Below are 18,392 nucleotides of genomic sequence, written 5' to 3'. Positions count from 1 at the left end.
AGCGCGATTCTGATTGGCTGTTAGATCTTAGTAAACATTCGAATCGGTCGAAACCAGGAAGCGGCGGCCGCCATTTTGTGTATTTCACTCTGAAAAAAAAGAGTGAAAACAAGGAAAGGGGGCAATGAGGAGAGTTACAGACCCCCTAACATTTGTAAGGGGGTCAAAGAAGGACAGAAAAGTACAAAAAAAACATTTATTGATTTAAAAAAAAATCACGGGGTACGCGTACGGTAAGCTTACGGTAAGCGTACGGTAAAAAAAAAAAAAAATAGATAAATGAAAAGCAGATTTAAGAGTTTAGAAATTAGGGAGCTCTAAAAAGAGCTGTTGTGTTTATGAAGTCATTTTTTTAGTGGTACCTACAAGTAAGTACCGATGCAGAGTCTAAGGTTCAAGAGGAAGACTCTGTTCCCTTCATCATTGAAGTGCACACCATCTCCTCTATAAATGTCTTGCATGTCATAACGCAAGTTGTTGTGGTAAATGGCACCCATACCATAGTCACGGAGGAAAGCAGAAACAGATTTGTTGACGTGCTTTCTTGCTTTGTCAATCTGTGGACAGAAATGATTGGACCAGTTCCATTTTTGCCTTTGGCATATGTTGGAAAACACAAAGGCAGTTTTAGGGAAAAGTGTAAACAGTTGTGCAAAGGTGTCCTTCATAAGCATTTCCAGACCTACCCCAGTCAAAGTGCCTAGGTCATTGCCACCACAGTGCACTATTATGAGGTCAGGGTGTTGGATTTGAATGAAGGATTTCACCAATGGCATCAATTGGTGCCACTTTAACCCTCTCTGACCAATCCATTTAATGTCTACATTTGGCAAAGCAAGGTCTCTCACCATATCTGTTTTCTCTGCAAACTTTTCACTCCAGAAGACATAGCTGTGCCCTACAATCCACACTGTGAACATCTTCAAAGGAGAACTGGATGCACTCAGGAGGTGTCTTTCAGTAGAATGGCAATAAGAAAAGAAAGACAGTTTGGAAATGGAGGCATACATATTTTTTTAAAACAAAAAGAACTGATTGGCTGTTTCATACCATTCTAGAATAAAAACTAGGCTGTATGTGAAAATTAATAGAAGCATGTTTTGTATTGGTACAAAAAAATGTGTAACCAAAGAACAGTACTATGGATTTGCTGTAAGGTTTGAAAAGTCAAGCACTCTTGCTCTGTGGAATTGAAACATTGTGTGTCGAACTTCTGACCTAACTGCACACAGCAGTGTGCCATGAGCTGTTGCTATGGTAGCAGGCAGAAGTCAAGTTGGGGGAAGGGTACTAGGCAGAAGTCAAGTTGGGGGCAGGGTACTTTTGGAAAAGGGTTGGTTTTCAACCAATAGAAATGTGTGAATACATGTGAAAAAAAGGGGGAAGCACTGAGATTTGAAACTTACATGTATATGTGTGGAAAAATAGAGGGAAAGTTTGCCATTATCTGGTTCTGCTGAGAGGAGAGAGGTGAACAGAACAGAGATCCTGGCTCTGATAATCTGCTGTTTGAGTGTCACATTTCTTTCACAACTAACTAATTTTAAAGGTGAGTTTACAGTTTGAGAGGGGATGTATGTGGTAACTTAAGAAATGAATAATAGAAATGGGAATTGTTTTTGTTGTAGTTACACATGGTGGTTTCATAATGTGTCAGTGTGTAAAAGTGATTTACACTTGCCCCGAAAAAAAAAAAGAGCAGTAAGTGTGCTTTCAAATTGGCAAAGAAATTTCGTTTTGGCACTAATGTGAAAACATGACTCTGTGTGCATAGAAGAATTATAGGCAGAGATTTATTGCGTCTTGCTCTGGTGATTTCACAGTTGCATTAGATGGAAAGGGGGAGCGAATTTTTGGGGGAAGAAGCAGAGGCTTAGCACACACCCATGTCCTTGCCGTGTATAGTCATGCACAGTATTTACAAGCGAGTGGGGTTTTCAGGTTTAAGTCTGTAATGCAAATACATTCAGCATCACTAAGGCTGGTTGCCCTTGGTGGAGTGTAGGCAGTCACAGAGAATGCACATGGTGGTGGTCTGAAAAAAAAACAGCTTGGACACGTGCAATTAAATAAATCAAAAATAGTGGTTTCATAATGTGTCAGTCTGTAAAAGTGATTTCAAATTGTAAAAAGAGATTTTCACTTGGCCCGAAAAAAAAAAGAGCAGTAAGTGTGCTTTCAAATTGGCAAAGAAATTTCGTTGTGGGACTAATGTGAAAACATGACTCTGTGTGCATAGAAGAATTATAGGCAGAGATTTATTGCGTCTTGCTCTGGTGATTTCACAGTTGCATTAGATGGAAAGGGGGAGCGAATTATTGGGGGAAGAAGCAGAGGCTTAGCACACACCCATGTCCTTGCCGTGTATAGTCATGCACAGTATTTACAAGCCAGTGGGGTTTTCAGGTTTAAGTCTGTAATGCAAATACATTCAGCATCACTAAGGCTGGTTGCCCTTGCTGGAGTGTAGGCAGTCACAGAGAATGCACATGGTGGTGGTCTGAAAAAAAACCAGCTTGGACACGTGCAATTAAATAAATCAAAAATAGTGGTTTCATAATGTGTCAGTCTGTAAAAGTGATTTCAAATTGTAAAAAGAGATTTTCACTTGGCCCGAAAAAAAAAGAGCAGTAAGTGTGCTTTCAAATTGGCAAAGAAATTTCGTTTTGGCACTAATGTGAAAACATGACTCTGTGTGCATAGAAGAATTATAGGCAGAGATTTATTGCGTCTTGCTCTGGTGATTTCACAGTTGCATTAGATGGAAAGGGGGAGCGAATTTTTGGGGGAAGAAGCAGAGGCTTAGCACACACCCATGTCCTTGCCGTGTATAGTCATGCACAGTATTTACAAGCCAGTGGGGTTTTCAGGTTTAAGTCTGTAATGCAAATACATTCAGCATCACTAAGGCTGGTTGCCCTTGCTGGAGTGTAGGCAGTCACAGAGAATACACATGGTGGTGGTCTGAAAAAACAGCTTGGACATGTGCATTTAAATAAATCAAAAAAAGTGGTTTTATAATGTGTCAGTCTGTAAAAGTGATTTCAAATTGTAAAAAGAGATTTTCACTTGGCCCGAAAAAAAAAGAGCAGTAAGTGTGCTTTCAAAATGGCAAAGAAATTTCGTTTTGGGACTAATGTGAAAACATGACTCTGTGTGCATAGAAGAATTATAGGCAGAGATTTATTGCGTCTTGCTCTGGTGATTTCACAGTTGCATTAGATGGAAAGGGGGAGCGAATTATTGGGGGAAGAAGCAGAGGCTTAGCACACACCCATGTCCTTGCCGTGTATAGTCATGCACAGTATTTACAAGCCAGTGGGGTTTTCAGGTTTAAGTCTGTAATGCAAATACATTCAGCATCACTAAGGCTGGTTGCCCTTGGTGGAGTGTAGCACTGTGGACATGGGCTTTTTAAAAAATCTGAAAAGTGGTTTCATAATGTGACAGTTTGTAAAAGAGATTTTCACTTGCCCAAAAAAAAAAGAGCAGTTTGTGTGCATTCAAATTGGCAAAGAAATTTCGTTTTGTGACTATTGTGAAAAGAAATGTAGTAATATATTTAAATACAATAACAGATTTTTTTTTTAGTTTTTTTCAGGTATTGCTGAAGAACAGTGAACAAAATTTAAGATGCCTACAAAATCTCGAGTTCAAAAAACGCTAAAAAAAAAACAATATTTGAAGACAACTGGAGGACCAAAGTTAGTAGAAGATGCTGATGTTGGGAAAAAGAAAAAATCTTCTGGTAAGCAAAAAAAACAATTCCTAAACAAAATATTTAAAACAAAGAAAAATGTACAAAATGTCTGTTCTCGGAAAAATGTAACAAAACAGAGAACAGCAAAAATTGAGAATTTAGTTAATGCAAATATACCTTCTGCAATTGAAAAGTTTAACATAAACAGAAAAACAGCATTTAAAGAGATACGTAGAAAAATGTTTCAGAGAAGAGTTATGTCCAATTTGATAAAGGATATTTTTTAAAAAAACAAATGAATAAATATTTTTTTGAGTGAGTATGGTAAGTCAATAATAAAAATTGTAGTCTCTCAAGGACTTTATAATGTGATAAATGATTTTTAGTGTTTTTTTTTAAAAAATAAAAAAAAGGTACGCTTACCGTACGCGTACGGTAAAAAAAAAAAAAAAAAAGTTTTTAAAAACAAGTAAAAAAAAGATGGAAGATAAGGTTGGCTCTTAAAAGAACCGTTGTGTTCATGCAGGGACAGAGGAAAGGAAGCATGGGAAAATCATTCAAAGCTACAAATGTGCTGATCTATTTTGTTGTTCACTAGGGAAACACTGGTCTCCCTATGACAAATTAGACCTTTACAAAATGTGCAATGAATATCAACCTTCCGAAATCAAAGGTTCATTTCCAGAGGGCCAGCAAAAGGAGATTCTCCCCCCACAGATGAAGGGCTCACCTGACCTGCAGAAGAAGGAGTAAGCCCTGCAGGTGATGGTCCAGGCTGAGCTGCTGTGGATGTACTGGCTCGTCTTTCTGAAGAGTTACCTCCAAAAAGATGACCATGTGTCCTTCTGTGTACATCCTGGAGGTGTCTCTTCATGGTGTGATTCCCAAAGGAATACTTCCTGTTAGGATTACCTCTAGAAAGTACACGCTTACACAGCTTGCAAGTAACTAAGGGTGCATTCACCTTTTGCTGGCCTTCTGGAAAAGTAAAATAATCCCAAACATAAGAAGGCTTTACTTTCCTCGCTCTCTGCCTCAAGACAGTGCTGCTGGTGCTAGCCTCACTCTCAGAAGAGCTCTGCTGTTCTGCCATCGTATCCCAAAGACAAACCAGCTCCTTCTCCCAAGGGATCACAAGCAGAAATGAGGGGAATGGGTGTGGTGTAGGAGAGTTCTAGAACTGAAAGTAGTTTCAACCAATCAAAAGTTGTGTTTCATGATCACATGACCTACCGTACGCTTACGGTACGCTTACGGTACGCTTACGGCAAAAAGTACGCGTGCGCGTAAAAAAGACACGCGCTTCCGCGCATGCGCATAACAGTCACTCCCCGGCACTTCCGCGTAACGTGCGCGTGTGGCGTAAGCGCGCACGCGTCCCACGCGCAGTACGCGCGGTTACGCAAATTGCGTAACTATACGCAAGCAGCGTAGATAGATTACGGACGTTGCGTAAACCGTACGCTTACCGTGAGCTTACGGTACGCGTACTAAAAAAAAAAAAAATAAAAAAAAAAAAAATCTGGTAATAAATTTTACATGTTTATTTTAAAAAATATATTAAAAAAAAATATTTAAGGATTTTAAAAATTTAAGCATAGTCTTTATAAAATGAAAGAAAATTAAATTAAAAATATGTTTGAAAAAAATGAAGAATAAAAAAAAAAATTAGCATTTAAAAAACCTTGCAAATTCACTGAAAAAACCATGGGTTACACACACGTTATAGTAAGGAATTAGCATTTAAAAAACCTTGCAAATTCACTGAAAAAACCATAGGTTTCACACACGTTATAGTTAGGAATTAGCATTTAAAAAACCTTAGAAATTCAGTGAAAAAACCATAGGTTTCACACATGTTATAGTTAGCTGGACATTTTACTCGTAAAAAACCAATGAAATTGCCCCGTTATAGTTAGTTCAGCTAACTATAACTCGCGCGCCCGCAATGCACTGCTGATGACGTCACATATTACATCACTCATGACATGGTCAGTGACATCACTCATGACATCACTGATGACATCTCAAATGACATCACTGATGACATCACTGATGACATCATCCTTGTGATAGAGTGGCAGACCTCCTCTCACCTTAATATAAGCTTTGATACACACATTCAAAAATAGAGACTAAAATTTTCAAAACAATGGACATACCAATACCAGTTACAACAACCTCTTCAGTAATTCTAAGATCAACATACACATCCACTCATTCACCAACAGTCCTATACAGTCACTCATACATGTACTCACTCATCATATGTACTCATACACCTATACATCCTGTTACATAATGCCACTCATCCATAGAGTTACTCACACACATAGTCACTCATGCTAATAAAGAATCAAACATACATTCACCTGCATATACAGTTATACACACACCACCACACTTACTTCTACGGAAACTTACACATACTTAGTCTTTTAAACAATCACGTATAGAAACACATACTTATTCATACAGGAACTCTTTCAATCTGTCCCTCTCACATATACTCACATATATACACCAATAGTCACATATACTAGTTTAAAACATATGTAGTTACTCCTGAAGACACTATTGGGACAGTCATTCACTCACTAACACACCCATACACACACTCATCCACCCATACAGTCCTGCACACATGCTGTCTTCAACACATACAAACAGTGAGTCACTCATTCATGCACCTATGCACTACGTAATACCCCCCACCGAACCATACAGACACTCAGACTGATACTCAAAAAACCAACTACTAACCTATATAGACACCCATGTAGCTACTCACCAACCCATGCAGCCACTTATACACAAAGTGAGAGATACACTTAATCAGTCAGTTACACAATCAATTTTTTAAAAACAAATCATCCATTTAGACACTTATATACCCATTTATTCTTCCATCGACCTTGAGATATACATATATAAAACATATTTAATTTTCAGAAAAACACACATTCACTGGATGATGTCATCAGTGAGGTCATCAGTGATGTCATTTGAGATGTCATCAGTGATGTCATGAGTGATGTCACTGACCATGTCATGAGTGATGTAATATGTGACGTCATCAGCAGTGCATTGCGGGCGCGCGAGTTATAGTTAGCTGAACTAACTATAACGGGGCAATTTCATTGGTTTTTTACGAGTAAAATGTCCAGCTAACTATAACATGTGTGAAACCTATGGTTTTTTTCACTGAATTTCTAAGGTTTTTTAAATGCTAATTCCTAACTATAACGTGTGTGAAACCTATGGTTTTTTCAGTGAATATATATATATATATATATATATATACACACACACACACAGAGACTGGAAGACGCCAGAGACCATCCGGAGGCAGAATACGTTCACTGAAAATCACAGCAGAGGCCAGGAGTAGAAATACTGAGCCATGTGCGGCAATGAACAGAAGGGCTTGAGTCCCGGCCTGGAAAGGGCAGAGGAAAGCAAAGGGCACAAGTCAACACGCAGCAGAGACCTGTCTGGCGAAGACTCCCCTGCCCATAGACAAACCCCAGACAGGGTGTGAGCCATGCGAAAGCCCAAGCCCTTCCCAACACCAGGGAAGAAGACAATACCACTGGGAGAGAATGCAGCCAAGACAGTGGCACAAGGAATACCACGGGCACCTCGTGACTGCGCACACACCCAGTGTGAATCCACATGTGGTGTCCGCCTAGAACACAGAAAGAAACCGTTCCGGAACGGAACAATGCGCCCACATGGACGCATACTCACGCTGAAGACCGCCAATGTGGCCAGAGCATAACGAAGGCTGAAAGAATAGCCATAAGGCCGGAGGACGTGAAACCCCCTGGGGCGAGCCGGATATGGCAGAAACCCAACAATACACTGGAGCAGGCTGCGTCCACAGACGCAGGAGAGTGCCACGGAAGAGCCGTAGGTTGCAACACTGAAGCACCAGGAGAGGGTCACGCCAATCCGTGGATCTTTTCAGCAGAGGGCGTCCTACTGCAGCAGGAAGACGGCCCATAGGAAATGTCCCTAGAGGGACCGAAACATACGAAGAAGACTCCTCACGAGCCTCTGAAACTTCCTGGGCAAGGAAGAGCAGCTATACAATAGCTAACGAATACCCCACATAGGGTATCTCACATCCCTATAACAAACAAGGGTCACCTCTTGAGACAAGCTCATAGGCAGAGGTATAAAAAAGAAATGTATAAACAGCTGACCAAGCCGTACCAAAGGAAGGGAAAAACACAGCTGATCAGCGATACAACCTGTCTGGGAAAAGGAACCCAGAAAAGCAGTGACAACACTGCATACAAAATCAAAAGTCCCCCCCCCCGGGGACTAAAAACCATGGGAGTCATGGGAACCCAGACATGAGGCGCTGGACCGCGCAGAGTCTGCTTGTCCGTCAAACAGGTTGACCCCATCAAAACGCAGATCCCCGAGTCGCTCCAGAACATTCTCGGGGAAAGAGCCATCGCGTAGCCACGCATGGCGTCGCAGAGCAACTGCCCTGGCCATAACTCGACCCACGGAGTCCGTGGTGTCCATGGCCGACGGGATGGAAAACTGTGCTATGTCGCGACCATCTCGAATAAGCCAATCCAGGTCAGAACGAGAGCCCTCCGGCAAAGAGGGAAGGAGTTTCTTGACTGAGTCCTAAAGGGCAAAAGTAGCCTTAGCAAACACGCAGGATTTGTTCAGTGACCAAAGACCTGAACTGATGGAGGCAAAGATATTGCGGAAACACAACTACAACCACCTAGACTCCGGAGTGGGAGGAAGGAACGGAGGAGGAGAGGAAGGATAGGAAGGGAGTGCTGCCTGGACAATAGTCCTTGAGCCCTAGGATGGAGAGACCAACAGGCAGGGTCATCTGGAGCCAGGCGATGTGCAATAGCACGACCCACGGGGTCGCCCGAGGAGGGCCTGGCCCAAGTTCCCAGAAGGACATCATGTAATGACCCTGCCAAATGTCCACTGTGCCCTGGTGGAGAAGATCCAACAAAGCATCCGACGGCAGGGAGACAGAGGGCGGTTGTATCTGCAAGATATCCGCAGACCTGCAAACCGCCCTTGCAAATGCTGCGCTAGCTTCCGTGGCTATCCGAGGCAGTGACAGCAAGTCATCGTTGGGGGCGGCTGCATGCTAATCTGTCCACCAAACGACAGGCTCCGAAGAATAAAGAGCCGGCCAGAGCAACATGGGCACCTGCTCCATGGAGCAGTGAAACAACCCTGGGGGTTGAGAACCCTCTGGGGTCGAGAACCCTCTGGGGTCACGTCCCTACCAACAGAGGAACAGCGAGGGACGGAACCAGCGTTGACAGATGTCGAAACGGCGTAGACTCGACCTCTACCAAGGCTGGAATCTGTGGGGAGGAACAACATCGACTCGAAGTCGAGCTCCGCACTGCAGCCGCATCCAGCGATGACACAGGGAGCCCCACAGGGCTTTTTCAAAGACGCTGCAGAAGGGCAAGATATCAGAATAGGATGCCCCTCCGGGCCGTGTCCCGACGTCGCAACGACTCCAGAACCGGAGTCAAGGCACTCGGTCGGCGCAGAGGGCGAACCTGCCGGCGAACCCCAGACCTGAGTCCTTACCCCCATTGTGGGGCCCGAAGGCGCGCTAGGGAGAGGGGGTGACCCAAAAATGGCCTGCAGGGCCCTGGAGTAGGCCTCCATCTGGGTCCGAGTCGCCCCCTCACCAGGAAATAGGGGGTAGGCGAGGGTCAACCCCTGAGGGCCCGCGTCCAGTGAGGACCCGGAACAACAGGCCCGGACGTCACGCTTCCGCAAGGTCGACAACTTTGTGACTTCTTCCGGTGCTTACCTGAGGCAGGTGAGCGGCGTCTGCGGGAACAACTTCGGGACCTGTCCCTAACAGGAACCTCAGCGTGGGATGAAGAACTGCGCCGCTTGGACCCCTCTGCTGGAGACGGAGGCCGGCACTTCGTAGATTCGGACCGGGACAATCGAGCAGAGATCAACATCATCCGTCATTCCCGCAGGGACTTAGGCATCAGCTGTCGGCAGGAGTTGCACTCCGCGGAGTCATGGGGCTCACCCAAGCACCACATACAGATCTCGTGAGGATCAGTCGCCGGCATCAGCCGCGCACAGGTTTCACACGACTTGAAGCCGCAAGGCATCAGCACACTGTTCCAGAGGCGAAAGGCATCGAGAAGGTCTGAAAAACACTACAGGCCAGAGGAACCGCTTCTCCCGGATCCGCCTTGGGACGCGGAAAAGCAGAAAAAGCTGAAATCAGCGCGCCTTGGGGGGGGGGGGGGACGAGGGTGGACACTTCTATGGCTCCATTAACGTCACTTCTGTGGACGCATCAGGACGGAGCTGGGCGACGCCGCCCCCCAGCGCGCAGAGGTACTGCTAGGGAAAGAGTTTTCCGGATCTAGTCTGACGCCTGGGGATATTCTAAGTTAAGGAATTTGAGGCTAGATATCTCTATCAGATGCTCTTTTCAGCGAGTAGCACGCTACTCTGGAACCCTATGGTCACATACAGGAAAGGGAGAAGCCTCAAAGACATTCTGGTAAAAGGGGACATCACAAATAAACAGCTAGGTATCCAACATAGCCTACAAGGGTTATTTCCATGTGGCCACTCCAAAGCTTGTCGAAGTAGCTTAATGAAGAAAACCTATGACACTCCCTGGAACGTGAAAACCATCAGCCAATTTTTGACATGTAGTTCAACCTTTGTAATCTACGTGTTAGAATGCCCGTGCAATTTACAATATGTAGGGGGCACTACACTAACAGCTAAAAAAAGAGAGTGCTGGAACACATTAGGGCAATTAACAACAAAGATTCACACAACCCGGAGGCCAGACATTTTGCAGACTACCATTTGTCAAATAGCTCACTTCTAAGATATTTTGCAATAGAACAAGTACAACAGAATTAGTAGTCATCAGCCATGATGGCAAAGAGTTAAAAAAAACAACTATAGGCCTATATCCCTAATTAATTTAGATGTCCATAGCTTATCCAAACATTAGAACCGCTGCTACCTAAACTGATCAGTGGAGCTCAGGAAGGTATAGGAAAGGTCGAATGTCTAATGAGAATACCCGATTACTATGCCATGCGCTTGCAAGAGCCAAACTAGGCCTCTGAAATGGTGGCCATCACTCTAGATGCTGAAAGGCATTCAATAAAGTCTTGTGGGTTTTTCTTAAAGAAACCCTGTCAAAATTCAACCTTGGCAAAGACTTCATTAAAATGGTCATGGCACTCCACAGCAATCCCAGTGTTAGGGTGAGCACAAGAGGTCCTTTCTCCATTGTTTAAATTAGAGTAGGATATTAGGCAGGGATGTACTCTTTCCCCCGCCTTGTTCATCCTTACCTTATAACCGCTCCTCTACAAATTCCAGAATAACAATTTAATTGCCAGTATTAACTAAAATGACATCATAATTAAATAAAAATGCTTGCGGATCGGACCTTATCTGTCAATTAAAGCACTTGTTAGTACTATTGATAATTATGCCTTGGTTGCAGGCTACAGCCTCAATAGAGATGCATCTTAAGTCAAAAGCCTGAATAACATCTGCTCTAAAGACTTCCTAGGAGACTCCGGTCTGGCTACCTAAAATATATTTTGGGAGAGAATTTGGATCAGATCAATGGATACACTAAAACATAATGAAAATAAGACCCTACAGAAAGAACAAAATCTTCTGGATAACTGGAACCCCAAATTAATTACCTGGTGGGGCTGCATCGAGACCATAAAAATGATGATCACACCTACAATAAATTACCTTGTATACATGCTCCCACTTTCCCTCTCAGATGACTCCAAACGCAGACTAGACAAACTTTTATCCAATTTTATTTGGCAGAACAAACAACGCAGAGTATCAATCAAACTCCATCTGACCAAACCGGACTAATTTCGGAACCTACCAAACCACCTTCCTGGCAAAACAGGGCTCCATGTGGTTCTCCCAACTGCTAAACTCCACTCCACACTGGCTTACTAGTCGAAAGAGCGATCTTAGAGGACTACCACCCCATCATGCTACTTTCCACTAAAATTAAACCTTCCATCTCAGCCAAATACATTTTTCAAAACACTAAACTGGCCTTGCTAATTCTTGACAGATACCTGGATGTTCCAATAAAGTCCTCTAACATGATATCTCTATGGAACAACACAATTTTCAAGATCGAGGGCGCCCCCCTCTATTGGAAATCCTGGTCCGCTAAAGGTTTCCACTTCTTGTCACAGGCCATAAAAACACCCCACTGTCCTTCATGAGCTCCAAACCTAATTCAACTTAGAAAATTTGGACTGTTACGATTTCCTTAAATTTAAATACTGTTTATCAAATGCCAAACCACTTTCCCAAGACCTCTTCCTTCCTAAGCGGATTGCCAATGGCAACCAGGAATCAAGATACTAAAAACTCTTACAAACATCCTCCACTAGTCTTAAACTAGGCCTGCAGGGAAAATGGGATCTATAGAACTCAATTACCCAAGAGAATTGGAACTTCAACAGGAAATCGGTAGTTTCTCCTAAAATTATACCAGCACTTTCCCAGACTAAGTTCTTGCTCCTACATAGAATGTTTGACCCCTCAAGGATCATTAAAATTGGCCCCAAAAATGACCCAATTTGTTGGAACTGTAATAAAGAATCAGGTGACTTATCACACCTGATCTTTTACTGTAGCTCTACCAATATGTTTTGGGACAAAGTATTCAAATTTTTCTCAAAATAGTTTGGCTTTCAAATTTAACGAGAGTCCATGGGCTTTCTTGACCCTCACCCAAGTTCCTCCAATAATGCACTACTACTAGACATTCTACTAACAGCCGCATGTTGGTCCATACTTTCCAATTGGAATAACACTGCGTCCTCCACCTTCAAGTCATGGCTGAACTAGATTACAAATCTGAGAGGTGCCAACATCGTCTTACAACACACCCCTTGGAAATCATAACATAGACCTTTATGGGGAACACTTAACCCCCTATTTCACCAACATTAAACCCCCATGAGGTCTCATCCTCAATATACAAACCATTCCCTCTTCCGCTGGTCAGTCAAATATTCGCAATTAGCCTCTTAAGTACGGTACCTCTATCACAGTGCGCACATATCCTTCTCTCCTACGATCCCGCAATACCCCAAGAACTATGAGCCACTGTTCTCATCTAGTGCCTCCAAATGTTTTCTCATGCAAATGTAGACTGATCTCATAGTACGCTATATACGTTGTTTGTATAAATCACAATTGGAGCTTTACTTCAGACCGATGTCATAACGTTGGTACTCTCAATGTATGTAATTCATCACAATTCTTCCTCACCGATTCTCTCCTGCCACTTCTGTAACCTCACATGTATGATTTGCTTTTGCTTTGTGTACACTTGTTTTTACCTGACTGCTCATGCTAATTATGCATCAGTTTGTATTTTCTTTGCATTATCCTTTGTTTTGTGTATGCCCAATTCAGGGAAAAATTTCAATAAAATTCCTTTTGGGTGGGGGAGATAGACTTAAACACAATAGTGTACAAAATGTATTCGCCAACGAACGGAAAATAATGAAGAACATGTATCCCACTGTAGTCCATTTATTTTTCACACAACAGTTTTGGACTATTCTCTGGCAGTTTCCAGAGCTTAACTTTTCTCTCAATTTACTTCTTTACTGTATAAAATACATGTAAAGTCATACATGCAGCTTTTCAATTACCTGTAGATTACATAAAAAAAATAAAAGGAAGGGGGGGGGGTCATAAATCTGGATTGAAGATTGGTATTATTTGTTAAATAAGCTCCTGCTGCTCCTTTAAGTTAAATTATGTATGTTCCTGAATGACATTTAAAATTTCATTTAGATAAATTAAGAATTAATAACGTAAAGCTTACCCCAACCAAGAGCGAATTCTGGCCCGTGGTGAATATTCTTTTGCTTTACCTCCAAATCGCACCAATGTGGGCCCCAATGGGCATTCCCTAATAGAAGATAAAAAAATTCAAAAAATCTTCAGAATTGAAACACACTATTAGGCAGGAGAAAACCAAATGCACATGGCTGGGATCCCAGACAGGTGGAAAAGTCTGGTCAAAGGAATATCCATTGAGAGTTTTTTTTTTTTTTACAGATTAACGAACGGAATAAGTGACAGTGACATGTGGAAGACAACAAAGAAAACTACAGTTCTCCAGCGCTACCATGACGCTTGAAGGATCACTATCACCTGGCTGTTCCCAGCCCGATGATGGATAATATTCAAGGGTGTAAATATAAATTAGTGAAATAACACAACACCATTTAGACTGACACTGCAAATCACCGCTGAATGTAAAAAAACTGAAAAATTACTTGCAGTCGTTATGGTGCTTCTGAAGGGTATATGGTTTAATGTACGTTTTTATCTATAAAATTTATTTTCTTTCCTTAAAATGTGAACTTTGCGGACAAGATGTTGGTCTATTCACAGTAGTAAAGGAAAATATTACAATAAAGGGAGGTAGAAATAACCAGACTTTTGATGTTCAGCGTAGGAGCTATAATTTTGGCCAGCACAAAGCACTGAGATAAACAGAAAACCGACAGTCAGAAGAGTGACAAGGCATCTGTTAAGGTCTGCGGAAACCTTAATTAACAGTGTGGGAAAAGGACTGCAGCCATACCAAAACAAACTCAACAGCACAGTTCTTAGATGAAGCTTTTACTGAGACCTTGTGTTTGCAAAAATCTGACATGGTAAGGGTCCATATTTTCAAACTGTGTACCATTTTCCAATATTATAGCTGGTTGTCATGCAGAGGAGGTGCCTAGATTAATGGAGAAAAGCACATTTTTATTTCCATTAATTAACAAAAACGGGAGCTGGTCTCAGTTCCTATGACACTACTTGATTCCCCATGCCACAATTACACAGGAACAGTTACACTAGAGGGATGAGGAGCAGCAAATTTTCACATAGTTTCAGGATTAGGCTGGAACAGGAAATTAACTTCTCCTGTAGCAGCCAATTAGGGTTAAGGTTGTTAATCTTAAAACGTAACCGGTGTTCAACTTTTGTACTTCTTCAGCAAGTTTTTGATTTCATTTGTAGGTGCCTACAATGGAATGGCATGAGGGCGTATGATCAGAGGAGATGCTTGGTAGAGCTCTGTGTTATCAAGAGACCTAGAGAACCCAGGACAAAAGGATCAGTTTTCCTTCTGGCCTGAAAGGGTTCCTCCAAAGATGTCCTCTTCCACCCTTTCCCTTTTAACATAGCTTAAGGAGGAGACATGCTGACAGGATGAAAAGGTTAGGTCTTAATTTTGTGGAGCGAAATATTCACCATAGTTTCTTGGAGCTAGAGATAAAACAACAAACAACTCAATAAGCATGTAAAATGAGGAACATGATAAAAACAAGCTGCTAGGAACCAATTAATTAAAAATATGTTGGATAAGAATTGGTCACAAACGAATAACAAATGGAGTGCAGTACAGGGGTACTCACCGCCCCAGCATGTATCACACACAGCAGCAGGCCTACAAGGGAGGCAGGTACTAAGGGAGAGACTCATAAGCCGTGTGGTGGGGGTGTCGATATGGGGTGGGCGGGGGAGGGGGGGGTTTCATATTTTATCGTTTATTTTACTTAAGTAGCCAAATGATCGCGGCCCAAGGGGAAAGGAAGAAGGGGGAGGAAAAGAAAAAAAAGTGAATCGGTCAGGGAGTCCGCCCTTCTGACACACAGGACGACCCCCTGTTTTCTGGCGAATGTGCCAGCCCACCACCCACGGAAAAAGCACATTCTCCCCAAAAATATAAAGAAACATAGGAGGGATCAGCACTGAAGACAGGGTTTGACCCCCTTGAGGGCTTTTTTTGTTTATTTTTAAGAAATGTATTTCCCCTGGTGGGGAGATTTATGGGACTCCGAAGGACATGATGATGGCAGTCGTGCTGCCCCTTTGTAAGGACAGTCTGTGCGGTTGAGCGACCATAGCAGATTAGGCCAACCCAGAGAGCAGGCACATATGGCGACAAGCACAAAGTGCTCTCTTAGCAGCCCCCCAAGTTAGTTCAGCCCCAAATTCGACATGGCCAATTTTTTGCCAACTGACTACATTCATTTCTTTTTGAATGTTGACTTGCTTGAGCAAATTGTGTAGCAAACAAACCTGCGTGCCAAATATTTTCTGAGGAAGCATAGAGGAACTTTAATGCCTCATTCTAGGGCACCCAGTGGATTCCCGCTTCACTTGAGGAGCTGAAGGTATTATTGGGCCTTACACTCAAAATGGGGTTCTTGTACAAACCAACCTTGCAGTCTACTTGCATGATTTGGGTAACCCCCATCTTCACACCGTACAAGAGCAAAGATACCTTTTTGCTATTGCAGCATATGCTACATTTTGAACACAATTCTACTGCATTGCACTGGGATCATCCAGACCAGGGGTCTCCAACCTTTTCTATGTTGAGAGCTACTTCTGCTCAAGGAAAGTTCTGCTGAGCTACTAGAATATGTTATCACTGTAAAATAGTGGCAAAATGTGTTAACATTACACTATGACCACTCTTAGCAGGATTATCAGTAGTGGTCACCAAGCATTCCAGACAAGGTTACCAGCAGAAATGACAATAAAACATATCACTATTAAATGCCACCATCTTACCAATGAAGTTACATTCAAATTATCAAATGCTCTGCGGCACAGAGGACAAAACTAGAGCAGTAAATCCCACCCCCCCCCCAACTCAGCTTGAATTATCATTCGGCTATCAACTTTAAATGTGTTTTAGAACTAAAATAATTTGTATTCGCCAGCATATTAGTTTTTGAAAATACACATTTTTTTCGATCAAATACCACTTTCCATTTTGGGCAACCAAACTCAGTTTCCAGAATAAAACCTTTTCTAAAAATAACATATTTGCCATTAAAATATCAGTTTTCATCTTTAGAAAACACACAATCCATAAATATCAGTACTATCATGTAAAATACCTCACACAGACAGATTCTGCTTAAAGTGCCCAGATATTGCAATCATAGGTAATGGATGCTTACCGTAGCACCAAGGATGCCTATGTTGTGCGAATAATGGCCACCATTTTACCAGCGCCAACGTACCAAAGCTGAAAGCCATAAAATCCAGGATGCCCAACGCATATTAGTTATGGCCATTATTATGCGAGAAACATACATCATTCTGCAAGGGGTGGCTAAAAGTAGGCCAGTCATGCTCTTAATATGTCAATGATGGCAGCCAGTATGCGAAAACTACACTAAATAATACCCGTAATAGTCAAGGATGACCATTATTACACCACGGGCACTATTATGCTGTGAACGGACACAATTGCACCAAAGATGAAACCCTTATAATGCGGGCCAGCATAAACGTTTGGCGGTCCTTGACTCCAGACGTAGGTTACAGTAAGCAACACTATTTATTATGGAGGGATACCATGTCAGACAGACAGACAGACACATAAATGAATGCAGATGAGGCTCTTACTTTTTCTTTGCTCTGGATCCATACTCTGCTCCTCTCAGCTCTTGGGTTGATCATGCTCCTAACACATTTTCTCTCTGGCTCCTACAGTTCCACACTTTGGTTGGTCTGTACTAATTACTACTGTCATTCTATGATAGTACATTGTTCACATATGTGCTGCGACTGATAGAGCAGGGCGCCGTATAACATGGCCAATCTCCTTGCGATTTAGATTTAGAGTGGATACAGACAGTCATGTGACAGACCCCATAACCAAACTCCGTTTGTGTTTGAGTGTTATTGTAAGGCTCTGCTATTGGTTTGCTTTCACTCCAAGTGTTTTGAGATGAGCAGTGCTGCCCTCTTTAATATGCATAGACTCTCTGAGATTGTCTTGATTTGTCTTCAACTCTGAGAGCTATGTTATAATGAAGAAAACTCTTAAGCAGGTAAGTTCAAGCGTCTTTATTCTGTCATCCACTCTCTGCAACTGACAGTCTGTCAACATTCCAATGTGAACTCTGGTGGAACGTTCCAAGAGGGAGGAGGGGCGGGGTAGAGAGAGAGAGGAAGCTACCACTGGAGAAGGAGAAGAGAAGAACACCACAGAGTAGAGTACCAGGAGAAGAGGAGAGAGATTACAACACATCTCCCTACGGAGGGAAAGGAAAAACAGGGGAAAAGCTGGGAGAGAAAAGAGGAGGAGAGAGGGCATGGGAAACCTGTGAAGTAACAAAGCTTAACGTGTAGGATGGGAACCCCTAAATCTGGGAGGCGGGGGCGCCAGCAGACAGGGAAGGGGAAAAACACCCAGATACACATTAAGAAGCATTTAACTTGAAGGACAAATCAGGGGTTTATATAGTTGGCAATCGGATCTCTTCCCCTGATGGAAGCAAAAGGGGTAACCCCCGTTCTCCAATCAGCAGAGGTGTGATATGCCCAAATGCTTTCTCTTAACACCTTATCTACGTCCATAGTGTTGGTACAAGCTAGCTGAGTGAGATTTTTGATCCAAAGCATTGACATCCGAATGGGGTCATCGTCCCCTTGGCCATATTCAGTAGATTCCTCATGCTGGATGCCAAACTCACCAAGGAATGTCTTTATTTCATGGGATGAGAATTTGATGTCGTTGTTGGTGACTATGCAAGCTGGCACACCTTCGCAAGCGAATGAGTCTCTTAAAAAAAAAAATCGATAAGGA

The 18,392-nt window shown here is 42.6% G+C and overlaps 1 protein-coding gene across 4 annotated transcripts in view; it reads right to left on the bottom strand.

Moving 5' to 3' along the window:
• HCCS (holocytochrome c synthase) overlaps window positions 1-18,392 on the bottom strand; it is a 128,409-nt gene that overhangs the window by 37,546 nt on the left and 72,471 nt on the right. For all 4 annotated transcript variants that reach the window (XR_014960604.1, XM_085601500.1, XM_085601499.1 and 1 more), the window contains exon 6: window positions 13,602-13,688. Coding sequence is in view for 3 of the 4 variants with exons in the window: in XM_085601500.1 (XP_085457626.1) it covers window positions 13,602-13,688 (87 nt within the window). In the remaining variant the exon portion in view is untranslated. The remainder of the gene's footprint in view (window positions 1-13,601; window positions 13,689-18,392) is intronic.

The sequence above is a fragment of the Triturus cristatus genome, chromosome 4_2 (assembly GCF_964204655.1).
Source record: "Triturus cristatus chromosome 4_2, aTriCri1.1, whole genome shotgun sequence".
NCBI lineage: Eukaryota > Metazoa > Chordata > Amphibia > Caudata > Salamandridae > Triturus > Triturus cristatus.
The sequence above is the reverse complement of the archived record's forward strand: the minus strand, read 5'-3'. Positions and strand labels throughout refer to the sequence as shown.